The 25,705-nt window shown below is 55.4% G+C and overlaps 1 protein-coding gene across 1 annotated transcript in view; it reads left to right on the top strand.

Moving 5' to 3' along the window:
* SIN3B (SIN3 transcription regulator family member B) overlaps positions 1-24,169 on the top strand; it is a 36,974-nt gene extending 12,805 nt beyond the window's left edge. The window contains exons 6-19 of the mRNA XM_054578858.1: positions 6,049-6,171; positions 7,286-7,375; positions 7,852-7,970; positions 9,649-9,856; positions 10,675-10,791; positions 12,131-12,369; positions 13,008-13,191; positions 15,270-15,921; positions 16,413-16,582; positions 19,252-19,425; positions 19,684-19,776; positions 21,307-21,401; positions 22,075-22,279; positions 22,447-24,169. Coding sequence (XP_054434833.1) covers positions 6,049-6,171; positions 7,286-7,375; positions 7,852-7,970; positions 9,649-9,856; positions 10,675-10,791; positions 12,131-12,369; positions 13,008-13,191; positions 15,270-15,921; positions 16,413-16,582; positions 19,252-19,425; positions 19,684-19,776; positions 21,307-21,401; positions 22,075-22,279; positions 22,447-22,677 — 2,700 coding nt within the window. The 3' untranslated portion in view covers positions 22,678-24,169. The remainder of the gene's footprint in view (positions 1-6,048; positions 6,172-7,285; positions 7,376-7,851; positions 7,971-9,648; positions 9,857-10,674; positions 10,792-12,130; positions 12,370-13,007; positions 13,192-15,269; positions 15,922-16,412; positions 16,583-19,251; positions 19,426-19,683; positions 19,777-21,306; positions 21,402-22,074; positions 22,280-22,446) is intronic.
* Positions 24,170-25,705: the final 1,536 nt, after the last annotated feature.

Genomic DNA, 25,705 nt, shown 5'->3' on the forward strand with positions numbered 1-25,705 from the left:
CTTTCCATTCCCTCTTTTTCTTGTCTTTTCCATGAATGTGAGGTTTTGTTTTGTTTTCTTAATTGAAGTAATATTTTAAAGCATACAGCTTAGTGGCATTTAATGCATTTACATGTTGTGCAAGCACTACCTCTGTAGTTGTGGAACGTTTCCATCATCCCAAAAGGAGACCCCAGCCCCCAGCCCCTGACAACCACCAGTCTGCTCTCTGTATATGGGTTTGTCTCTTCTGGACATTTTATATAAATGGAAATTATGCAACATGTGGCCTTTGTGTCTGCTCCTCCCTCTCGGCATGTTTTCAGGGTTCATCCACGTTACACCATGTGCAGCGTGTCATCCTTTTTTGTGGCTGATAGTCCATTGTATGGATGGACCATATCCTGTTTATGCGTTAGTGGACATTTGAGTAATTTCTGCTTTGTGGCAATTTTTCAGTACTGCTGATGTGTACGTACCCATGTATGTACAAGGATTTAAGTCCCTGTTTTCATTTCCCTGGGGTCTATACCTAAGAGTGGAATTGCTGAGTCATATTCTAACTCTGTTTAAGTTTTCGCAGAACTGACAAACTGCTGTATACCAGCCACACCATTTTATGTTCTCACTAGGAATTTCTCCCCATCACTAATAACACTTGGTGTTTTCCTCTCTTTTTTAAAAATTATATCCTTCATGGTTGATGTGAAGTGGTATCTCATTGTGGTTTTGATTTGTATTTCCCTGATGGCTAATGATACTGAACACTTTTACATGTAATTATTGGGCATTTGTGTGTCTTTGGGGAAATGTGCATTCAAGTCCTTTGCCTATGTTTTAGTTTGTCTCTTTGTTGTTGAATTGTAAGAGTTCTTTATATATTCTGAACACTAGACCCTAGATATTTTCCTTCATTCTGCAGGTTGTCTTGTCACTTTCTTATTGGTGTTCTTTGATGCACATAAGTTTAATTTTGATTAAGTCCAATTACCTATTTTTTATTTTGTTGCTCATGCTTTTAGTGTCAAGTCCTAAGAATCCATTGCCGAATCTTTTAAAGTCAGGAAGGTTTCTCCCTATGTTTCCTTCTGATAGTTTTATAGGTTTTGCTATTATATTTAGGTTATTGATCCTTCTTGAGTTAGTATTTGTATGTGGTGCAAGGTAAGGGTCCGACCTTATTCTTTTGCATGTGAAGATCCAGTCATTCTGGCACCATCTGTTGAAGAAGCTCTTCTTCTATTCCCACTAAATGGTCTTCGCATCCTTGTTGAAAACCAGTTGGCCATGGTTGTGTGAGTTTATTTGTAGACTCTCCATTCTAATACGTTAATCTCCATGTCTTCCCTTATACCAACACCACACTGTCCTGATTGCTGTGGTTTTGCAGTAAGTTTGAAAGCTGAAGTGAGTCCTCCAACTTTCTTCTTTTCCAAAATTGTTTTGGCTATTCAGGGCCCCTTGCAATTCCATATGAATTTAAAGATCAGCTTTTCCTGGTGTTCGTCTTTGAAAATCACCATTTCTGTGAAAAGGGCCATTGGAATCTTGGTAGGAATTACATTGAATCTTTCAACTGCTTTGGGAAGTATTGTCATCTTAACACTGTTAAGCCTTCCAGTCCATGGACACGCAGCATCTTTCTGTTTATTTAAGTTGTCTTTAATTTTTTTAAACAATGTTACATAGTTTTCAGTGTGCATGTCTTGCACCACTCTGGTTAAATTTATTATTTTTTTATTTTTTAATATTTTTTAATTGATTATGCCATTACAGTTGTCCAATTTTTTTTAAAGATTTATTTTTAGAGAGAGGAGGAGGGAGGGAGAAAAAGAGGGAGAGAAACCTCAGTGTGTGGTTGCCTCTCGTGCGCCCCTAACTGGGGCCCTGGCCTGCAACCCAGGCATGTGCCCTGACTGGGAATTGAACCAGTGCTTCTGTGGTTCGCAGGCCAGCACTCGATCCACTGAGCCACACGAGCCAGGACTATTAAGTATTTTTTTATTCTATTGGAAGTGGAATTGTTTTCTTAATTGCATTTTTCTATCTTTCATTGCTAGCATATAGAAATACCACTGCTTTCTGTGTGTTGATTTTGTAACCTGCAATTTTGCTGAATTCGTTTATTAGCTTTCTTTTTGTGCATCTGCTAGGATTTTCTGTATATCAAATTATGCCACCCGCTAATATGGTTTTCCTTCCTCCTTTCCAATTTTGATGCCTTTTATTTCTTTTTTTTTTGGCTCAAGTGCCCTGGTGGAACCTCCTGTACTGTGGCGGAAGCCGGCATCCTTGTTTTGTTCTTATCTTAGAGGAAGTGATTGAAGACTTTCACCATCAAGTGTGCTACAAGCTGTGGGCTTTTCATAAACGCCCTTTATCAGATTGAGGAAGCTCCCTTCTCTTCCTCGCTTGTTGACTTCTGTTTCCTCTTTTATTTCTTCTTCCTCTCTGCCCTTGATGACGACTGGGAGTGTGAGCACATGAAAAGTCACCCCCGCTCCTGTGTCACCACCACCTGTCCCAGTTTTGTCTTCTGAATGAAGATGTGGTGGACGCAGGGCGGGGGGTGGTATTGAAAGGAGATCCGGGGCCACTGGAGCCTGGGTTTAGATGCCCTGAAGATTCTTGGTCGAGTCGAGGGAGTGCCGGGGGCTGGGGCTTGTCCTGTGCCCCCTCACACATGCCCCCTGCCTTGTGTCACTGTCTCCAGGACTCTTAGGCAGGATGCTACCAGGAAACACTTCCCGACTCCAAGTCAGAGAAGCTCGGTGCCAATCGGTGGAGCTGACATTAAGTGCTAGAGCCGGACATGCTCCATGCTCCAGGCACTGACATGCCTGGGTTGGACGCCGGTGGAGCCTGGGCGTCCTCGGGGCTGAGGCATGGGGCAGAGCCCTGTGAGCTCACAGCCTGGGCCACAGCATCCAGCCTCCTCGGGTGCTGTGCGTGGGTGTGAGCCAGCCACACCACTTCCTGGGCCTCCTTTCCTTCTCTTCCACGAGATTAACTGGCTCTCCTGCTCAGATGGGGACCCAGAAAGTGATTGTTTTTCAGGTGCCCCCGCCCGTCCCCGGCAGGGCTCTGCACAGGCTCAGTGCTCTGTTTTCCTCCTCTACTGAGCAAAAGTCTCACCGCCTCCTTCTGCATCTCTGGTAGCTTGAGCTGCATTCTGTCACACTCTGAAGCCCTGGAGTGCCCCCTTGGTAGATTTTCTTGGGGTTTCATCCTCTCAGATTTGGGATTTTGGGTCAGATTTAGGATTTGGGTCTTGCATCTCAGCTCTGACCTCGGCCTCGGCAGCTCTTTCCTTGAACCTGTCCTCACAGAGAGAAAGGTACACGGTCACGTCTGTGACTGGCCTTCCCGGAGCCATCGCCTTCAGCCCTGAGCAGTCCAGAGGCGGCCCCCCTGCAGGGAAAAAAGGCCTGGCCAGGTTTTTAGCCTGCCTTCACTACTGTGGCAGGAGGCAAGGGGCTAGGGGTATGTCCTCACCTCACACCCTAGGGAGGCTCGAGAAAGCGTCCCCACCTTGACCAGAGATAGGGTGCAGCGCCTAGAGCAAGGACTCAAGATTGCACACCTGATTCTTATCTCACTTTGTCCCCTCCTTGCTGCGGGAGCCTTGCAGGTCACTTCCACGAGCCTCGGGTTCATGTAGGAGGTGGTGATGGGGGCCTCTCTCCCTAGGCTGTTCGGAAGGTTTCTTAGGGAAGTGCCAGGCCAGGGTGTGCCCCGGGCCCTGCCTTTGCTGATCTGTGCTGCAGAACCCCCAGCCGATGATGAACCCTGTCCATTGGGGTTATGGGAGGTGGCGCACAACAGACACTAGGTGATTGATAACATTGTCAGTCCACACTGCTTATTCCGACTTTGGGCAATGTTTTGGTAAGGGCAGTCTCAGTTCATGAAATTTCATCTTGGTGGTGATCCTTCAAGCCCTGGGTGGGTGGTGAGTGAGTGGAACCTCTTCTCTGACGACTGTGCTTGCAGCGCCCCCTGGTGGTGTGACTGGGATTTTACAAAATTGGACATGGACAAGCCTGCCCTTAAAAAAGAAAAGCATTTCCCTCAGAAAACTTCTGTCCACAGTTTCTTTAAGTGGCATTTATTGGCAATTCAGCAAAGGTTTTTAGTGTATATTGCTTGATTAGAGCTATCATACACATTTAGAAAGAGCGAATCAAATTTTAAATTAAAAACACCCATATACAATTTATATATAAAGTGATCTTTATATTCATAGTCCTTTATATTAATTTTTGGATTTCTATTAAAACTTCAGGAAAAAGAAACCAAAGATGAAATTTGATATTGTCCTAATTAAACTCGACTCTTTGGCCTAGATCGGAGTTGGCAGATGTTTTCCTATGAAGGGCCAGATAGTAAGTATCTTAGACTTTGCAGGCCAGGTAGCTTCTGTCGCAAAGAAACTTTATTTACAAGAACAGGCCGAGCGTGGTGAATGTGCTGGCCCCCAGCCAAATGGGTTTTGGGGTCCATCCAGCTCAAGCATTTACAAAGTGGAACTGTTAACTAGTGGTGTTAACTAACACTATTGCCCTTCCAGCTGGGCAGGCTTGGCTGGGCGAGCAGCGGGTTTCCCCTCGCTCTCACCCCACCCAGAACATGCCACAGTGTCACCCACCCATCTCCTTTAGGAGTTGGTGTTTGCACCTATTCTCGCATCTCAAAAAGATGAGAGAGAATTTTCCACTGAAGGTTCTTAGAGTAACGGAATCTGCAGGTAACGACTTCCAAGGAAGTTTATCCCCTAAGGGACAAGTTTGGCCTGTAGTTACTGACAGGACTTCATTATTATGATTATAATTGGTATAAAATAGTACGTGCTCATGAAAAAAATAAGTATCTGTAAGAGTATTAAGTATGAAAAGTAAATTTTCCTTCTTCTCTTCCGTTTCCCAGTTGCTATCCTTAGAGTTAAGCACCCACAATGTCTTCTGTGTGTCCTTCTAGAAATTTCCACTGCATGTGCAAACAAATGTTTATCCTTTTTAAAAAATGGCATCCTGTTTGTCCTGTTTTTTGGTTTTTTCTTCTGTTTCATGTAACTGCGTCAGGTACAACCGTCCCTAGCAGCGACGCACAGGCGCAGAGCTCTCTGTCTGATAGATGTTGCTGTTCTGTTTGGATGTAGCATGACTTGCTCGCCCAGCCCCCGCTTTGGGCCCACTGCGCGTCCTTTGTGTGGCGTCTCCACATCCAGGTCCCATGGCAGTGGTGGGAGGGGGCAGGCAGTGTGGTGGGGCGATTTCATTGTGCCTTCCCGGTCCTGCCCCCATCCTGCAGAAAAGCTGCGATTTGTCCACCTTTCCCCACCTGCACCAGCTCTCTCGCACATTCACATGCATGCAAATTCTGACTAGATTGTTCCAGAACTGTTTTGGGGAGGAGGGCGGTTTGTAAATATTGCTGACACTATAGATACCCTACTTGAGAGAAGCATCCGTAACCTGTTAATCAGTGACTGGCGTGGCACCTGAGAGGACTGGCGAGGAGCCATCACTGCGTTATGACACTGCTTATTCATAGAAAAGAACACAAACTTGGCTGGAAGGCGCCCCCTGCTCCAGGGACCTGGCGGCCATCAGCTGCTTCCTCTTGCTGCTGAGGCTTTGTGCATGCCAGCCCCCTTGTCTAAAAGGCTTTTTCTGTCTCTGCTGCACTTGAACACCTGGCCTTTGCTCTCAGTGGTCCACTGGGGGAGCCCCCCACGCCCAGACCCAACTCCAGCGTTTCGCCCTGAGGCCGCCTCTGCCTGTCAGGACCCAGCCTCCTCGTGGCCTTCCGTGAGCCCTCTCCCAGCCTCGTGGTGTTCGTTGCACTGTCACGGCCTGGTCCGTGGGTCTCTCCTCCAGTAAATGGGGGCATCTTGAGAGGTGAGGTCGCCTCACATATGGACAGCCCCCGGCCCATGGCAGACAGCGCTCTCAGGGCTGGGGGACTGAGCCGCAGGTGCTTCTGTTCACTCAGACAAAAGGGAGAACCAGCACTGATGGGCCCCGCCCTGTCTCCAGCACTAACCACCTCCTGTGTTGGTGTCCTTAGTTCACAGGAAATGGGCCCTGCGAAATGAACAGTGTCCAGAAGAGTGAGCACGAGAAGAACCTAGAACACAGCAAAAAGCGTTCCCGGCCCTCGCTGCTCCGCCCTGTGTCGGCACCGGCCAAGGTAGTCGTCAGCAGTGTGTGTAGATGTCCAAGTGTGTGGACACGCAGCAGCTGGGCCTTGTCCGTAGATGACCTTGGGAGCGACACTCAAGGCCCCGAGCAGTTGGCCTGGGACAGGGGCTGAGCCTGGACCCCGGTCTGGCTTGAGATGCACCAGCTGTGGAACCTCGGGAAGTCACCTCGCCTGCACGGCAGCTGCTCACCTGTCCCCCATCTCACAAGGTGGTTGCGAGGAGTGTTCCTCCTCCTCGAGAAAGAAGGAATGCTCCATCTGCTCGTTTCTTTCATGAGCAGGGCCCCATGCACAGCTGTGTAGGTCGGTCACTGCGTCGGGTGTGCCACCGATGGCGAGAGGGCCCGAGGTCTAGCTCCTGGTGCACGCATCACCCGTGATTGTGATTCTCCAATCCCGTTGTTCCTTTCGCATTCCCTGGTGACTTTGTATTGTAAGGAAGGGCCGTCTATTTAGCCTCGTTTCTTTAGTTGCCTCTGTCAACGTGGACTCTGGGTGATGCCCAGACTGTCCCAAAATTGGCCAGTGGGGCCCTTTGGGGTTGACACCTGTGTCCTGACACATCTCCATCATTCTTCAGGTGCTTGGAGATGGTTTGTAGCCTCAAGAGTACAGCCAAGGTCAAGTCCTAGTCCAGCTTAGAGACAAATGTCTCCACAGAGATTTAAAACCCAGGCTTCTCCAGCATTCCACCAGTGCGGTCCTCTTCCTGGCCCTTTCCTGGCCCCTACCCTTCACTATCATGGCTCACAGGACAAAACAGGCAGGGGAGAGGCTTCTGATACAGCATCCAGGGGCACAGCTCCCTTGCTATTGCAGCTTTACGAGGGCCCCGCCTGTTACCAAAAGCCCTAGTGTTGAGACTTAGATCGCAGGTTGTGGGCAGGGCAGTCATGTGACTGTCACCCTTCACTAGACCACAGAGTGGAGGTGAGTGGTCTGAGACCTACATCCACAGGAGTCCTGGGCCAACCTCAGCCAGCACCCAGTGACAGATTCTGTCAGAAGAACTCGGTGCTGGCGGCGTTGACTCTGACCAAGATGGAAAGAGAGGCCGCCTGTGAATGCACAGAGCCCTGATAACATGAATTTCTCTCCACAGAAGAAAATGAAGCTGCGTGGTACCAAAGACCTGTCCATCGCTGCCGTGGGGAAGTATGGGACCCTGCAGGAATTCTCCTTCTTTGACAAGGTGACTGGTGGGGTTCAGATGTGCAGGGTGAGAGCTCCTGGGAAGGGAGCTTGCGAGGAGGGGAGCTTTTGGGTGGGTCTGGGAGGAGGGTCCATCACCAGCTTTCACGGTGGAAGGGAGCGTGGGCCATCATTAAACAGAGAGATGGCAGGCGGTGGGCAGGAGGTGGCAGAGCTCAGGGTCAGAACCGGGTTTGAGGACACACGTCTGCTGCTCCCCAGCTATGTGACTTTTCTAAAGCAGGGATCTGCTGGGGCTCTGGCCCAGGATCAGTGGCTGAGCCAGCGAGATGGCCCGTGCTGTCTAAACTGTGAATACTGCACGTTGCTGCAAGGAGAGTGTAGTCCTGCAGGCCACTGCCAGTTGCTTTAGGGCACACCCATATTGGTGACGTCGTGTAGCTAGTGATGTCTCAACCAAGTGGGAGTCCGGATTGGGCCCAGCCCTCGAGGCCTCCTGACTTGTTCTTCCTGCAGGTGCGCAGGGTCCTGAAGAGCCAGGAGGTCTATGAGAACTTCCTCCGCTGCATCGCACTCTTCAACCAGGAGCTCGTGTCCGGCTCCGAGCTCCTCCAGCTCGTCAGCCCGTTTCTAGGGTGAGTGCACTGCTGCAGGCTCTCCGCACGAGTCTTGTTTTGTAAACTCTGTCCACCCTTCTTGGGCTGTTTTGGGAAAATGATTGATGCTTTTTTTGATACTGTATTGAAATGGCCATTGTTGTAGAGACTGTTAGAGGTTCACAGGCAGCTGTAAGAGGGAATGCAGGCCCTAGGACCCGCCCCTGTGGTGCACCTGAAGTCAGCACCACAGCCAGGGTGGTGGCTCTCGGGCAACCCACGCACCTTTGCAGTTTCCCATTTCTAGTGCCCGTGTGTGTGCGCGCGCGCGCGCCTCCATAAGCCGGGAAGATGCGCGTGACCACCCCCACAGTCAGGATACACAGCAGCTCCAGAGCTATAAGGCTGTGTTCCTCCTGCTCCCTGCCCCCTGCCCCCTTCCCCAGACCCTACCCCAAGCTTCTGGCAACCCCTCATCTGTGCTCCATCTCTAACGTTTACATAACAAAAGTGTTATATCAGTGGAATCCTACAATATCTTTTGGGATCAGCTTTTTTCCACCGGGCATAAAACCCTGCATTCTCTTAACATAGGCTTTTAAAATTCTAAGTCAGATATTGCAGAAGGAACGAAAGACTGCCTGCATCCCAGCCTGCACAGAACATGGGCCGCAGTGTGTGGGCAGACCCCAGGCTGGGGCAGCCGCTGGGAAGGTGGGAACGTTCTCGGAGGCAAATGCACACACGCGGTTCATGCTCAATGAGCTTTAGGGAAAGGGCATGGCCAGATCCCCACATTGCCCCCCCAACCAGCCCCGTCACGTTGGGCAAGTTTCTTAGCCAGCTTGGCCTCAGTTTCAGAAAGCTCCTTGTGGGCAGTGTGTGCAAGATCCTTAAACTAGAATCTAGAATGTGGTGAGTGCGTGTTACATACAACTGTACGTATTACCTGTTTCTCCCCAAAGGCAACTCCAGGGGAGGGGACTGCCTGGCTCTGTCATGGCAGGATCACTGTACCGGCGGTCACAGTAACGGCACACTTTCAGTAGATTTGATACTCATTTAAACATAAGTCCAGGTGAAGCTGAGATGGATTGCATGAAAATCTTTCCATCAACATACATGGCTGTTACATTATGACTCGTGAGGATGTCTCCATTGAGTGTTCCCAGGATGGCCCCGCCTTCGGGGAAGAACACTCTGGAGCAGAGCCTAGCAGACTAATCTGATCTGTCAAGGGCCAAGGGCTAGGACTACCCACCTCTGGCATAGTGCAAAAGAAGCCACAAGCAATGCATCAGAAATGGACATCACTGTGCCAATAAAACTTTATTTACAAAGACAGGCGCGGGCAGGTTGGTCAACCCTGGCCTCTTCCACTCAAGGAACGTTGCTGACCCAGCTTCTACCAGTCCAGGTTTTCTTATCCAGTGTGTTTCAGGGCCATCCTGCAAGTGGTGGGACCTGGCTAGTGAAAAAGTTTTGGGAAGTAGATTCACTCCCAGGTGGGGACGTTCTGCACATCTGGTGCTAGGTTCCGCCTGTTGTCTCTCTTCGCAGACCTTGTATTCCAACCATCTCTGACCACAGATAGATCTACTGGAATGGATCTATATGGAGCTATTGGATGGATCTATATGGAGCTATTCTGAAATTTCTAGATCACTCCCAGAAAGCCCCAGGAGTGCTGACTTACTATTTGTCTTTATTTCTGAAGGAAATTTCCAGAACTCTTTGCACAATTCAAGTCCTTCCTGGGGGTGAAAGAGCTGTCATTCGCCCCGCCCATGAGCGACAGATCTGGGGATGGAATAAGCCGGGAAATTGACTACTCATCTTGCAAGCGCATCGGATCCAGCTACCGGGCGCTCCCCAAAACTTACCAGCAGCCCAAGTGCAGTGGGAGGACAGCCATCTGCAAGGAGGTAGCTCCCCGGGGCTCACACCGACTGGTGCAGTGCATGCCCCCCACAGAACCCCCATTGTGCCCACGGGCTGTATGAGCCTGAATGTCAGCCCCCCAAATGTTGAATAATGGATAGTGCCGGGATGTGGCAAAGCAGAAGACCTGAGCAGAGGTGACAGTTTCTACCCTAGTGGCAGTTTTGGTAAGCTGCAGAGCCCGCGGCACCAGCGTAGAGTTTGGCATATTTCTCCGTCATTTGATTTAAATTTATTTCTGTTATAAGTGTGCTCAGTCCTGGGCCCACTGCCCTCAGTAAGTTCCCATTTAACTTGACAGTTGAACGCTTTTTCAGGGTTAGAGGACAGCTGTCACTGTATATGCAGAATTTAAGAGTGCCGGCTGGACTCCAGGATCTAGCGAGGCATCAGCAAAGCATGGCCTGTGGGCCAAACCCCAGGCCAAAGCTGGCCCGCTGGTTGGTTTTGTCAGTCAGGTTTCGTAGGCACACAGCCACGCCCTTTGATTTACACGTTGCTTGTGGCTGCTTTACTAGGACTAAGACAGAGTAGTCCTGACAGACTGCACATAAAACCTGAAATATTTAATATCTGGCTTTCTACAGAGAACTTTTGCTAATCCCTGAATTGGTATAATTTGCTCACCTTGATCAAAGTCGTATTTTCTCTTAAGACTACTTTAAAATTAATTGTACTATTTGTATGTAAGGGAATTTACTCTAAAATCAGAATATTACTTCTTGTATGTTCTACCTTGGATAATAAACAGTTCGGGCTGGCAGGGCTTGTCGCCTGGATAACAGCCTTTCCTCCGGGACAGGTGCTGAATGACACCTGGGTCTCCTTCCCGTCCTGGTCAGAGGACTCCACCTTCGTCAGCTCCAAGAAGACGCCCTATGAGGAGCAGCTGCACCGCTGTGAGGACGAGCGTTTCGAGGTGCGTGGGCTGGTGCCGCAGGCCCTCCGACGGCTCTGGGTCCGGGCCCGGGCCCGGGCGGGAGTGGCTGTCCCGCTCTCTGCCCTGCTCATCCCACTCTGTCCTGGGATGTGTCCTGGCCCTCCTTACCCCCCAGTCTCCTCTCGAGTCCTGGGGATGCCAGCACTTTCCAACAGGGGCACCTCCTTAGAGGCCTCTCCCCGCCTTGCTTTCCTTTGGGCTGGCTAGGCAATGTATTTGAATTTAATTGTTTTATTTTAATTTAATTATTTGAATTAAAAATAAGTTAACTTAAGTTACTTTTTTAAAAGATTTTATTGATTTATTTTTTTAAAGAGACAGGAAGGCAGGGCTAAAGAGGGAGAAAAACCTCAGTGTGAGAGAGATGCATCGATCGGTTGCCTCTCTCACGTCCCCAGTTGGGGACCTGGCCCTCAACCCAGGCATGTGCTCTGACAGGGAACCAAACTGGCGACCTTTCGGCTCAAAGGCCGACACTTAATCCACTGAGCCACACCAGCCAGGGCTTAAGTTCGCTTTTGAAAATTAACTTAATTTTCTGGTGAGAGGGAGGCTGAGGTCATCACAGATTCACACATAGCATAAGAAATAGCACGGCAACCCAGGTTTCCCTTCCCCAGTGATAACAGCTTATAAATCCTTGTCATGATATCATAACCGGGTCAGTGACATCAGCACATCTGTCCAGTTGGACTGTGTGTGCGCACATATGTGCATATGTGGCGCGTGTGCGCGCTGTATAGGGCACACATGTGTCCTCAGCTCTTTGCGGTTTTCCCACCTTTGGTGGGTCGTGTATCCACCACCACAGCCAGGATACCAACCGGCTCCATACCACTGGGGCCTCGCCTTCTGCCCTTGGTATCTGAACACCTTGCTCCCAGCCCCACGTAGCCCTGACCCCTGGCTACACTGGCCTGTTCTTTGTCTCTCTCATGTGTTGTAAATGGAATTGCATGGTATGTGCCCTTTGCAATTGGCTCCCCCTGCAAGAGCCCGGAGAGTTAATCCAGGGGTTAAATGCACCGCAGGTCCCTTCCCTTTTTTTGCCGAGCAGAACTTGTTCTTCATGCCTGTGCAGGGCTCAGCCAACAGTGAGCAGCCCCTGGCACTCAGGCCCTCAGCACCGAGTCCTGCATTTGCGCCTCCCCTGGCTGGACCCCAGCCCGGTAATCAGTCACACAGCTCAGGGCCCTGCCTCCTAATGCCCATCGTCCCCCCTTAGACACGGAGCTCGTTAGCTCTGTCCAGACATCCCTTGTTCAGGCTGGGCCCTCCCCAGGGCCCCACTGACCCCTTCCCACCTTCCTCCCCGTAGTTAGACGTCGTCCTGGAGACCAACCTGGCCACGATCCGGGTGCTGGAAAGTGTGCAGAAGAAACTCTCCCGGATGGCGCCGGAAGACCAGGATAAGTTCCGGCTGGACGACTGTCTTGGGGGCACGTCGGAGGTGATCCAGCGTCGCGCCATCCATCGTATCTATGGTGACAAGGCCCCTGAGATCATCGAGAGCCTCAAGAAAAACCCTGTCACTGCTGTCCCTGTCGTCCTCAAAAGGTTTCTTTGGCTTCGGGCCCCCTGGGAGCTCATTAGTGTTGGTCACAGGTGTCGTCCCAAGGCAGGGGTTGGGGGGGTCCCTGGGGCCTCAGGCTGGCTTACTGGGTTTTCCAGTCTTCCTCCTCTTCCTGCTCCCCTCCTGAGAGGGAAGCGTGGCTGACAGCCGTCCAAGTCCTTCAACCACCACACATGTAATTAGAATGTGGCATGAAGAGTGGGACCTGTGCCACAGCTTGCCTTGTATGTAGTAACATGTCCTAGGAACTCTCCCGTGGGAGTGAGCAGGAGCGGAGGGGCTGCCCTCAGCTGGGTGCTGTGCTTGGCGCTAGGTTGTAGAGCTGAGCAAGGCTCACACCGTCCCTTCCCTCGTGGAGTTCAGTTAAGTCAACAGCTGCATGGAATATCGTAGGGGCAGGAACCAGGGCAGGGAAGAGAGTGGTTCCATGGCAGCGATATTTGAGAAGCCATAATACCGGCCACATTGGTCCTCCAGGGCCATGGCTCCCACCTTCCCTCCTTTGTTCAACACAGACAGGCCTGGAATGGGCTGTCCCGAGTTAGGCGCGCAGTGGCTGGTCTGTGGGCAGAAGACGGGCCAGTCCCGCATGCTCCCTGTGCTGAGCCTCTCTGCCCCTCAGGCTGAAGGCCAAGGAGGAGGAGTGGCGGGAGGCCCAGCAGGGCTTCAACAAAATTTGGCGGGAGCAGTACGAGAAGGCGTACCTCAAGTCCCTGGACCACCAGGCTGTGAACTTCAAGCAGAACGACACCAAGGCCCTTCGCTCCAAGAGCTTGCTCAACGAGATCGAGAGTGTCTACGATGAGGTGAGGCATTCCGCTGCTCTGGGCCGCTGCCTGTGTCCCAGGGCGGAGACGGGGGCCAGGGGTGGTATCATTCTCACAGGGCTGCAGAGCGGTGAGGATAGATGTTTCTGCAGCTCACAGACTAGGGCTGATCAGGGGAGGACACGTCAGCTGGAGTGTTTCCCCTCCCTCCCTTTCTCCCTCCTTCCCGCTGTGGGCCTTGAGGGGCCTTCCTTCAGATGCCTGATGCTTCCGGCTTTCCTTTCTCACTGCCAGCGTGTGCCAGGCAGCGTCACAGCCCCCAGAAGGAACATCCCGTGTAACCCCTGCTCACAGATCTCCCTGTGCAGTAGTGTTATCCAGATTTTAGCAGAGAGGAAACAGGTGCAAGAGGTGGCCGCTTGCCCAGGCCAGTCACAGGAGACCGGCGCTCTGGGTGCTGGGGCTCCGCCTCCAGCGTCCAGCAGCTGCGCCGTGCCTTCCTGCCGCTTTGGAGCATCAGGGCTCGTGGGACCTGGACCACAAAACTGAGGCAGGGCCGGCCTCTGGGGCTCTGAGAATCTGGACCTTAGAAAAATGCACATGGGGTGGCCAGGCAGGGAGATGGAGGCCATGGGGGCAGCTGTCAGGAAGATCAGCTGGAGCCCCAGGGAGTGGCACAGCAGGGGCTGCTGCTCCGGGGCTGTGCCGGGGAGACCGAGACAGCGCGGCACCAGTGCTGGGCACGTGCGTGGGCTGGGCCACTATCCTCTTTACTCTTCACGTAAGCAGCAAGGGGTCGTGCCTTCTCTCTATGGAAATCGAAGACGGAGGAGCCAGGCCACTGGGGGCTCTGTCCGTAGTGCATGCTCTTCTGTATACCTGGGCTGTGGCCCAGAGACCCCTCCCCCAACCGGGCCCCCGGGGCGCCCTCACTCCTGCAGGGCCCACCCCTCGGCCCTTGGCTCTCCCCTTTGGCCTGCCTGACCTCACGTGGGACCTCAAAGCTTGCGACACCTCCCGTCCATGGCATCTGTGCCACATTGTCAAATCGGGGGTGGTGATATATGCCCAACAGACCCAGTGCTCCCCACTGAGTTCCTGGGCTGTTCCCCTGGCGGCAGAGAGGGTAAGGCGCTTGGCTGAGGAGAGGCAGGGCACAGTGTGGGAGGCCCCACCCCTATTTCCTGCCAATCATTAGTTCTGTTTGAGGAGCAGCTGATCGTTGCCACCCTCCCCACTGCCCTGCCCCCCGTCCCCGCCCTCAGTAGGTCCCACCTACAGGGACAGCATCCACACTGGCTCTCACCAAGAGCCCGAGTACCCCCTAGCGTGCCCAGGCAGTCTGGGAGGAGGAGTCATTGTCTTCAGGTTTTCTGCGGGGGGGATCTTTGGCTAGAGATCCAAGGGAGAGGTGAACCCAGGGCCATGGTTCTCCAAGGAGGAAGAGCAGACGGGCTCACGCAGGGGTCCGGCACACAGCGGGGCAGCCCGGCGCCCCCAGAGCATCAGAGGAGAAGCGCTGGGTGCTGTGAGGCCGGGGAGGCTGCCGGCAGCAGGCGGGGACTGCAGCCCTCTGCTGTGCGGCATGGGAGGCCTGGGAAGGGCGATAGAGTTGGCTTCGCTCCTATTGGCCAAATTGCCCTGCTCGCAGTGAGGAGAGTGTTTGGAATGGGAGCGGGCAGGGGAGAGGCTTGTACAAGGTGATAAGAGGACTGTGGAGGGGCTGGTGGCAGGTGGAAGAGGAGACAGGCAGAGGGTGGGTCAGCTGTGAAGGGCTAAGGGTGGAGAGGGTGAACGTGTAAGCAGCCTCGGTCTTCAGGGTCCAGCTGGGCATCCGTGAGTGAGCGATGGTGGGCAGAGAGGCCCAGGGTCCGCCCTAAGCCTGCCTCCCCTCCCTGGGGGCTTGGACCGGGCAGCTCGGGTATGGTGACCAGGGCACTGCTCCTCTCAGGCACCAGGCCGGGGGGTCCTGCTGCAGGCATTGGAGGGGGAAGGGGGGCGGCCCTGTTCTGGTTGTGGTGGTGGGCAATGTGACACCATTAGAGCCTCGGCCCCGGGTCCCAGCCTTGGGTTCTCCCAGTGGGTCGCTTTCTGCCTGACACCCACCCTGTCCCCAGCACCAGGAGCAGCACTCGGAGGGCCGCAGCGCCCCCTCCAGCGAGCCACACCTTATCTTCGTGTATGAGGACAGGCAGATCCTGGAGGACGCAGCCGCGCTCATCAGCTACTACGTGAAGCGGCAGCCGGCCATCCAGAAGGAGGACCAGGGTACCATCCACCAGCTGGTGCACCAGTTTGTGCCCAGCCTCTTCTTCTCCCAGCAGCTGGACCTAGGGGCATCGGAGGACTCTGCTGATGAGGGCCGGGGGAGCCCCCAGGGGCAGAGCGTGGACCCTGGCGACCGGAAGAAGCCAGTGCCCGGGCCGCAGAGCAGCCCCCCAGAGGAGAAGGGGGCTTCCAGCGAGGGTTCTGCCCCTGAACAGCAGCAGCAGCCGCCGCCACCGCCACCACCGCCGCCGCCGCCGCCACCTCCACCACCAACGCACAAGCCCATGGATGATGTCTACAGCCTCTTCTTTGCCAACAACAACTGGTACTTCTTCCTGCGTCTCCACCAGACTCTGTGCTCCCGGCTCCTGAAGATCTACCGCCAGGCGCAGAAGCAGCTCCTGGAGTATCGGACTGAGAAGGAGAGGGAGAAGCTGCTCTGCGAGGGCCGCCGAGAAAAGGGCAATGACCCCGCCATGGAGCTGCGGCTGAAGCAGCCTAGTGAGTTCCCCAGCCCCTGCTAGAGCCCAGGGGTGATGAGCAGGTGCTGGGAGATCGGTGGCAGCCCATGTGGGCCCCAAGGGTACCAGCAGTGTCCCTTTGTGTCTTTTCTGACTTCGTTTTGAAATAACTGTTACATCAAATGGGAAATTTCAGATGAGAAGTCAAAAAAATAAGTCTTGAACACCTTTCCCTAGCCTCCCTGAGCAGAAGCCCCACTCGCGGCTGTGGTCCCGCGGTAGGACCAGGAAACCGGCATCGCCGGGCCGCGGCCGCTTCTTGCCTGCCCTCCCCAGGCACACAGCCGTGGTCCTCTCCCCCCGGCTGGGACGTGTGGACCTCCTCACAGCCCAGTCAAGCTTCCTTCCTGGAGCCATGGGCCAACATCAGGAGGCCCGTGGTGGCAGGCGGGGAACATGGAGGTTCCTGATTCACCCTGGTGGGGCCCTTGTGGGTGTGGCACAGGGTGACCTGGTCTCCACCTCCCTCAGGTGAGGTGGAGCTGGAGGAGTACTACCCGGCCTTCCTGGATATGGTGCGCAGCCTGCTGGATGGCAGCATCGACCCCACACAGTACGAGGACACTCTGCGCGAGATGTTCACCATCCACGCCTATGTCGGCTTCACCATGGACAAGCTGGTGCAGAGCATCGCGCGCCAGGTGAGTGGGCGCGGGATGGGCAGCCAAGGGTGTCGGGAGTCCTGAGCCACAGGGCAGCAGCTCTGCCCCAAGTCTCCCTGCCGGTCCCCAGCTGTGAAAACCGGCCCTTCTGCCAAGCTCATGCCGTGCAGTTAGCCACATGTCAGCATCTTTCCTTCCTTTTTTTTCTTTTTTACATCAAGGTAGAAATCACAGTATTAACCAGTTTAAAGTGTACAATTCAGTGGGGTTCAGTGCATTCACAGTGTTTTACAACCATCTTCTCTGGGTGGCTCCAGAACCCTTCTGTCACCTCAGAAAGAAACCCCGTCCCTTAGCAGTGACTCCCCCTCCCCCCACCCCTGATAATAATTTGTCTGCTTTCTGTCTATGGATTTCATGTTCTGGGTATTTCATGTACATGGAATCATATACTACGTGGTCTTCTGTGTCTGACTTCTCGCTCAGCATGGTATTTGCAAGGTTCATCCATATCGTATCATGTCAGTGCTTCGTTTTTCTTCACGGCTGAGTAATATTTCCTTGTATGGATGGACACCTGGGTTGCTGCCGCCTTTGAGCAGTTGCAGATACTGCTGTTGTGACCGTGGATTTGAGTCCCTGCTGACACACCTTTCCTGAGGGTGGTTTGGCTGCGTGTGAAGAATCTTGGCCCGCCCCGGGGGGTGGCAGATACCGGTGATGTTCCTCAGCAGTGAGCTTCATTTATAGTAGCAAAACACTGCCCACCGTCAAAGGTCAAGGAGAGGAAACTAGTCATATAAATAAAAACAGCAAAGCCCCAGACAGGTTGGGTGTGGTTCGGGGACATGGGTCCTGCTAGTGTTGTTTTTCAGCTTGTTTTTTGTTTCCTAAGGCTGTTCACTTCAAGCGGAAGAGAAGCCAGGAAAAGAATAATGTTATTACTCACCTACCCAGACAGTGGGAACATTCTAGAAAAGCCATTACTTTCTAGGTTTCAAAAACTTCCTGTTGAAGTAGAGCACACATACAGAAAAGTGCCCAAATCCTAGGAGTGTGGATCAGGGTCTTCGCATGGGACGCCCTCACCCACGAGCCCTCCCGGCCGCTCCTCCCTGCGGGCGCCTGTGGCCCTGATCTCTCGTGCTGAGGTGGAGCCCCGGCCTGGAGCTGTGTGTCAGAGGAGGTGTCCCGCCTGCCCGGCTATGTCAGGCAGTGTGATTCTGTACATTCCTTTTTCTTGAGATGTCTGGGCCTCCTGCATCCTGGCCTGTCCCAGGGAACAAGCTGTCATCTGGACCCTTGGAGCAATGCGTCATGTCTTCCCGTGGCCATCTGTGAGTCTCCTCCGCCCCCACCGGCGGCTGCGGAAGCTTCTGGTTTCCCAGTGCACATTCTGTGTCCAGCCCAGCGCTGGGGGTCAGACGTCTCTCTCATCACTCCTGGGCCTAGGGGGCAGGGGACCTGATTGTGGTTTACATCGCATTTCCTTGATGGCTTGCGAGGTTGGCACCTTTTTGTCCTCTGCGGCTGTTCGGGTGTCCTGGCTTGTGGAGAACCCATCCACGCCATTTGCTAGTTTTCCTTGTTGATGAGCGGGAGGCTTTGAGTCTTCTGGTTACAAGGACATATCAAAACTGACATCTCTGCTCTGACCCCTAACCCTTCTGTCCTAAGTAGCTTCCCCGTTTCCCTCTGCCTGCTGGGCTGGGTGTCTTTCTGTCCCCGTCACCATCCACAGTTGTAGCCACTGCGGCCCGGTGATGGGGAGGTGTGCACGGGGCCTTACCCCACCTGCAGCAGGCAGCGACATGGGGTGCCACAGGGCTGTGCGCTGCACCCCCAGGGCCAGGGGTGGGGCCTGCTCCCCACAGGTCACGGCTCTGGGAAGAGCGGCGGCTCCACCAAGGCCCGCTGGGAAGGCTCTGGGCCAGCTGCGCACGGGGCCCCTGCACCTCTGTGCCCCGCCTTGATGGGATCGCATCCACGCTCTTTGTCTTTCTTTTAAGTTATTATTAGCATTTCTCATCTTCAGTAGCAGCAGTCAGCATTTGGGGGAACCTGCCGTGCACCAGGCACCGTAGGAGGCCCGCGTGTGACTGTACTCGGCGGCTTGGCACTTGGGGAGGAATGCAAGGCCCTGAATCCAGTAGCCCGCCTGCTGTGGCTGGTGCTGGCGGGGCTGGCCCTTGCCGGCTCTGCCTGGCCCTGCGCCTCAGCTATTCCCGGCACTTGTTTTTTCTTAAACCTTACGGTTTTAAATGTGTGTGTAGGAGTTAAAGTCATTGTGTTTATAGTTGTAAATTTAGGGGAAATAGCCTCTCTCCATCCCACCACTTTGAGATAATTGCCATCCCCATTTTGGAATATTTTCTTTTGTATTTATTCTGTACATTTCTCAAACCCAAGCAGGGATTGCTGGTCCTTTCTGGTTTGGACTAGTCTGCTCTGCCCTGACCTGGTTTGCTTCTGTCTTGCTCTGGTCTGAGCTGGTCTAGTTTTGTCTGCTTTGGTCTACTCTGCACCCTTTGCTGAGGTCACTCACTCTGCATGGCCCATCTGACCCTGGCATTCACCTCCACGTTGTGGACTTTACCATGTCCTCTACGGGCAAGGCAGGGACTCCAGCAGAAGGTGTGCTCGGAGCCGTGCTCACCCCTCCTGGGGGCACACACCCCAGGCACCCACCGGCTCTCCCTCCCCACCAGCTGCACCACCTCGTGAGTGACGACGTCTGTCTGAAGGTGGTGGAGCTCTACCTGAACGAGAAGAAGCGGGGCGCTGCCGGTGGGAACCTGTCCTCCCGCTGCGTCCGCGCTGCCAGGGAGACCAGCTACCAGTGGAAGGCTGAGCGGTGCATGGCTGACGAGAACTGCTTCAAGGTGAGAGGCCAGCCATTGTGCTAGGGCTGGGGGTCAGGATTGGACTGAACCATGACCGCTGTGGCTGGTCCAATAACACCCCTTGCCTGGGCCTCTGGATGCTGGCCCCGGCCTCCGAGGGCGCCCCAGGGCCCGTGAGGTGGGCGCCAGGCACAGGGTCCCTAGAGGAAGGCTCTAGGCCCAGAGGCTTTTGGCCTTGTCCTTTGCCTGGGCTGTGGCTGTGGCTGTGGCTTCAGGCTTTGCCCCCTCCTTCTCTAGGTGATGTTCCTCCAGCGCAAAGGGCAGGTGATTATGACCATTGAGCTCCTGGACACTGAGGAAGCACAGTCGGAGGACCCTGTGGAGGTCCAGGTGAGGACCAGGGCCCCGTGCTATGAACCTGTGCACAGTGTGGGGGCTGGGGCAGCCACGGGCAGCGTTGTGGGGCTCCCGCCCCCAGACCCACGGCGTAGGCGCAGGCCACTCACTCCATGGGAGCCCGGGAAGGGCCGGAGCTACAGACAGCCCCTCGGGGCCAGGGTGTGACCCCACGCAGGAGGGCCCGGCCACTCTTCCTGAATCCTGGCTCCTGGCTGCAGCCACCTGCAGTGGTCAGCATGGTCCCTCACCCCCAGCTATGTGGCCTCTCCCTGCACGTGAAGCTCAGGGTTCCCGGCCCCCAGCCTTCATCGCCAGGAGGACATCCGCCTGGCCCATCATACGTCCCACTAGGCCAGACGTTTCCCCGTGTCTGTTTCTTGTCCTAGTAAGGACACCAGGCAATGACTTTAGGGCCCACTTCATTCCAGTGTGACCTCACCTTAACTTGACGACATCTGCAAAGCCTATTTCCAAATGAGGCCGTATTCACAGGTTCTAGGGGGTAGGACTTAGACACGTATTTTTTGGCGACATAATTCAACCCACAATAGTCAATAGCTTGTCCCAATTTACCTAGGACATTCCTGGTTTTTATCACCGAAAGTTCCACATCCTAGGAATTGCTTTCTCAGACAGACTGTGATTGGTTCCCTGACACTTTCCTGAACCTTTTCTGGAGTCAAGCAGCTGTAACCAAATAAGCAGGGACATCAAAAAAATATGATTTCCGTTGCTGCCTTTTTGACCTTGAGTTAAACAGCCAGGACCTGTGGACCAGCAGCTCAGGAGTGTCATGTCCACTCAGGAGCTTTGCATCTGGAGAACTGGGAATGCGTGGTGACGCTGGGTGCCCTCGCACCGCTGGGAACAGGGCCCGTAGGCCAAAGCCGCCTTCCCGGGGCCAGGGCGCACCCAGCGCTCCGCACGGCCACTGGGGCTCCCCTCCCAGCGTCCGTCCTTGTCCTGCTTCAGGACCCCCCCACCCCAAAAGGAAACTCTTTGCAAGATGAGGGTGGAGGCCTGCATACCCTGCACCTTCTGGAAGTTTCCAGCTCATGTCTGGAGGAGCCTCTGGCTTTAACAGGGTGGTGAGCGAATGAAGGGCCATTGGGCACTGCCAGCCATGCCCACCCCGGGTCTGCATGGCCCCGCCAGCCCCCTCTTTGGTTCACTCCCACCTCTGACCTGGTCTTGCCCTCTTTCTACTCTGTGTACTGATGTCCACTCCTGGGTCCCACTTTCCTCCACGTGGGGCCCCGTTCGCTTGTGGACTCGACCGCGCGATGATAGCTTGTTACACAGCAGGGGCTTCTCCACTTCAGCACGAGATGCCACCTGCTGTCTGGGTGTGGCCGGGGGTGCGCGTCCTGCCCCAGCTGCAGGCTGGTGTCCGTCACGCATCAGGGTCTTCCACAGCCTGGTGGGGTGGGGGTGTGTCCTCCGGGACCCCTGAGCTTAGGGTCCTGGCTGAGAGGCCCGGTATGTGGGGGGTCACAGCCACGTCTCCCTCTGTCCCCCCAGCACCTGGCTCGGTACGTGGAGCAGTATGTGGGGACCGAGGGTGCGTCCGGCTCACCCACTGAGGGCTTCCTCCTGAAGCCCGTGTTCCTGCAGAGGTGAGAGGAGCCACCGGGAGGGCCCGTGTCTTCACTTGAGCTGAGCGATGGTTTTCTCTGGGCGCCTGATGGGTGCGCGGTGTGGCCCTGCGCCCGAGATCTGGGGTGAGCAGAGCAGTGATCCCAGGACAAGGCAGGTCAGAGGGGGCTGCCTGCCTAAGGGAGCAGAGGGGGTAACAGCCTGGAGGGAGCAGCTACTGGAAATGGCAGCCATCAGGCTAGAGGTGGGAGCACCACCCTCTTCAGACCCAGGACGGGGGCACCGGGCAGGGCCGGGTCTCAGATCAGGCCAGGCTGACACAGCGGACTTTAAGGTCAGTGGGGGCTATGAGTGGGTGCTTAGATTTCAGTTCCCGCTTGCCAAGTAGGGACCAGCCTGGTGGCGGGGGGGAGTCCCGAGCCCACTGATAGGAGGGAGATGGGACCGGATCTTGGGCGGTGGAAGCAGGAAGGGGGGTCCTGGATGAGGGGGCTCCCCTGTGGGAGGGACATGGGAAGCAAGTGAGGAGCCAGCAGGCTGGCCAGGTGGCCCCTCCCAGGGCTATCCGCACACCCCCTTGTGTGGGGTTGAAGGGTCAGGGCGATGGTGGTTTGCTTTGATTCGCATCTCCCTGTCTCCTGGGAAACCCAGCCAAGGACTTCCTGGTCTGCAAATGCTCCTCTGACCCCCTAGGAACCTCAAGAAGTTCCGCAGGTGGCAGTGCGAGCAGGTGCGGGCCCTGCGCGGGGAGGCCAAGAGCTCCTGGAAGCGGCTGGTGGGGGTGGAGAGCGCCTGCAACGTGGACTGCCGCTTCAAGCTCAGCTCCCACAAGATGATGTTCATTGTCAACTCCGAGGACTACATGTACCGCCGGGGGACCCTCTGCCGGGCCAAGCAGGTGCCCCTCTTGCCGTGTCCTGGGAACCTGTGTCTAGCCCACAGTCATCTGGGGGTCTCTTGGCCCCTGAGATCCAGTCCATGGCCATCTAGGGGGGACCTGGGTCCAGCCCCCAGCCAGCTGAGGGCATCCGGGTCTCTTGACCTCACCCCACCCGCCCCTTGCAGGTGCAGCCCTTGGTCCTGCTACGGCACCACCAGCACTTCGAGGAGTGGCACAGCCGCTGGTTGGAGGACAACGTGACCGTGGAGGCAGCCAGCCTGGTGCAGGACTGGCTGATGGGCGAAGAGGAGGAGGACATGGTGCCCTGCAAGACAATCTGCGAGACAGCCCACGTGCATGGCCTGCCTGTGACCCGCTACCGCGTGCAGTACAGCCGCCGCCCTGCGTCCCCCTGATGTCCCCAAGCAGCCGTCAGAGCACGCAGTTTGGTGTGGTTACTTCCTCGGCCTAGGTGTCAGTCAGGGGCGTTTTCATGAACCACCCGAGGGAAGCAGAGCGCCCCTGGCCTTGCTGCCGCAGGCTGCCAGCTCCAGAGAAGGGCGGTGCCAGCCTGCGCCCCACGCCACCATCCCTCTCAGCTCCCCAGCTTCCCTTGGGCTAGTCCTGTGCCAAAACTGAAACCCTTGCACTTGAACTCGGGGCTCAGTCCCCAGCAGAAAAGGGAGGATCCATGCGCTGCCTGAGGAACAAGCATTATGTTCACACACTTGCCAGGTGGGGCTGCACTGGTCACTTTGTGCACAGGACTTCTGGGAAAGTCCGTGACAAGCCTCACGAGGGCACACGGTTGGAAGAGTCAGCCTTTGGGAGCCCACGGCATAAAAGGAGCTGGGCCACGGACCTGCTTGAAAAGCGTGTCCTCCTCAAGTGGTTCTGAGACCTTCCAGAGACATCTCAAGCCGGGCAGTGCCCGTATCTGATAGTGTGGGCATCGGCTGCTGCTCGGGTCCTCATTTTTCAGCAGCGAGAGCCCCTTCAGCGAGGCGTGGGGTGGGTGGGGGGCACCAGAATGGCCCAAAAGACCCCTGCTATGGAAAGATGATTTCGCCAAACCCTGTGTTGATCCAGCAGCCGGACTCTGGGTCTGTGAGGGACAGGGCTCGGCCCAACGCTCCCGCCGTCGGGCTTGGGTGGCCTGTGTTGGGAGGGCCCCGGGGTGGGATTCTGTACCTAAGATGGACATTCTAGAAATAACATAGATACGCACACATATTTATTCCTTCATACTCTTCTAGTGGTTGTAGCTTTCGCAACAACCAAGTCCCGAGGCTCCTGGGGGAGTGAGCACCCTGCTCGCACCCACCCTGATGCTGCTGTGCCCACAGCTGCCGCCCTGGGAGGGCCTACGGGGGAGGGGGCCACACAGTTGGGCCTTGGCACCGGCTCTGTGAACCTACTGCGCCAGGAGAGCCCCTGGCAGCGTCACAGTGGGGCCCGCTGGCAGGCGGGCTGGAAGCCACCCCGAGCGGCTGCCTCGCTGCCGTCCTCGTCCTGAGCTGTGCCGAACCCACCATTCGTGTTTCTAAAAGTTACCTGTGGAACTCAAGGTTTGTGAAGCCTTCGACTCAAGGGCCAAGGCCCCCGTGTCCCCCTCGGGTCTCCCTGCCCATGTTTTCTCAAGTGTAACCAGGCACTTTGTCTGAATCCTTGTTTTGTAAGAAGGGAACTTACCAGGATTTCTGCCCCAACCCTTCAGGCAGCCCCTCTGTGCCTCAGTGGGGACCTGGGCATTTGCCAGCCTCCTCTCCCCAACCCCACCTGCATGCTTCTAGGCAGCTCTTTCGTTTTTGAAGAATTTATGTTCTGGGGCTTAGAATTCCTTTGCAGCTGTTTTGATTGTAGTTTCCTTTTCTATTTATTTGCACATTAATGTTAAAAATTAAATATTGACCTGAAGCTGTGATGTCCGTTTTTTCCTGCAAGCAAATCCCAGGGGCTGGAACTGACCAGGAGCAGCTCCGGGATTCCCACACTTGGCAGGTTCCCTGCGCATGAGGTTCCGTTTCCTGTAGGGCCCGCCCCCATACCAGAGCATTTTCCAGAAGATTAATCCCGATTCAGCTTTTATATTCATTAGAAGTGCAAAGTGTTTCCATCCAGTATTGTGCATGCAAAACCCAATTACAGGATCTGGGGTTTGCTCTGAGCTTCCTGAGGCCTGGTGGGGGGTGGGGGGAGCCCCCTCTGCAGGCAGGGGGGAACTTGCTTCTCCAGCTCCACAAGACCACCCTCCTTACTCTGGGAGGGGCTGCCCCTTTCTGCCTTGTGCTGCTTGCCCACCACTCAAGCCCTCTGAATATCTGTAGGACCCCCTTGCACTGTCCTGCTCCCACACCTGAGGACTGGGGTTGCCCACACCTCTGCTCAGGGGCCTCAGCCGTCCGGTACCTCTGTTTAGGCAGAGGAACTGGCTGCACCCTCCCGCTGCCCCCTGTACCGCCCCCTCCCCTCAGCCCTGCCCAGTGCCCATCACTAGGCCTTTCCTGTCAGGTTCCTGTGCTCAGTTGGCACCACCCTGCCACCTGGCCAGTCCTCTCCCAGGAGTTGTCCCACCCTCCCAGGGACCCCTCCCCCCATGTTCATCCCCCATAACACATGTTGCCCCTGGCAGTGCCTGCCAGTCAGGGAACCTGGAGAAAGGCTCCTACCGTCGGGTTCCTCCCGCCCTGGAGCCGGCATCCGGGCTGCTCGGGGCGCTGCTGCCCACACACTGGCCGCCTTCGGTCTGAAGCGCTGGACGGGAGGCCTCAGCGTTAAAATAGTGGACACTGTGGCTCCCAGGACGGGCGCCGGGTCCCCTGAGAGCAGATGAGAGGGTCCCATTGTGGGCAGAGCTCTGATAGGCCCCAGGATTCCTGCCCACGCAGACACTGCCCATTAGTCCGTGCCCTCAGATGCCCTGTGACAGTAGTGAGGTTCCTGGACGGCAACTGAAAGGCGGCCTCCTGCTGGCCTTGGAGACAGCAGCTCCGTGCGCACGGGGCGGGGGCGGGGTGGGGGGTTTGGCGTGGGACCGCTGCAGATGCGGACCCGGCCCCGGGACTGCAGCCGGGGAGGCCTCAACTCACAACTCCTGAGTCGAACTGCCCTCCTGGGCCCTCTGATCTGCCCTGGCCCAGTGTCACCAGCCCCCAGCTTCCCCTGCACAGGCTTCCTAGAGGGTAGCGGAGCGTCCGCGTCCCAGTGTTCCTGTGCTGAGGGCGTCATCGGTCACGTGCTGCCCAGAGACATGGGCATGGGCTGAGCTAGTCCCTGGTGGGGGCTGCTCAGAACGGGGAAGGCTCCTGGCTGAGACCCCCACCCAGCGGGGCTGCTCCAGGCCTCCGTCCCCTTCACCCCGCGGCTAAGGACTGGGACCTAGGAGGCTCAGCCTCTCGCCACACTGTCCACATTGCTCAGTCACTTCCTGCTGATCCCTCTGTC

Source organism: Pteronotus mesoamericanus, unplaced genomic scaffold (assembly GCF_021234165.1).
Source record: "Pteronotus mesoamericanus isolate MK-2021 breed Mesoamerican mustached bat unplaced genomic scaffold, CSHL_Meso_final contig_502, whole genome shotgun sequence".
Classification (NCBI taxonomy): Eukaryota; Metazoa; Chordata; class Mammalia; order Chiroptera; family Mormoopidae; genus Pteronotus; species Pteronotus mesoamericanus.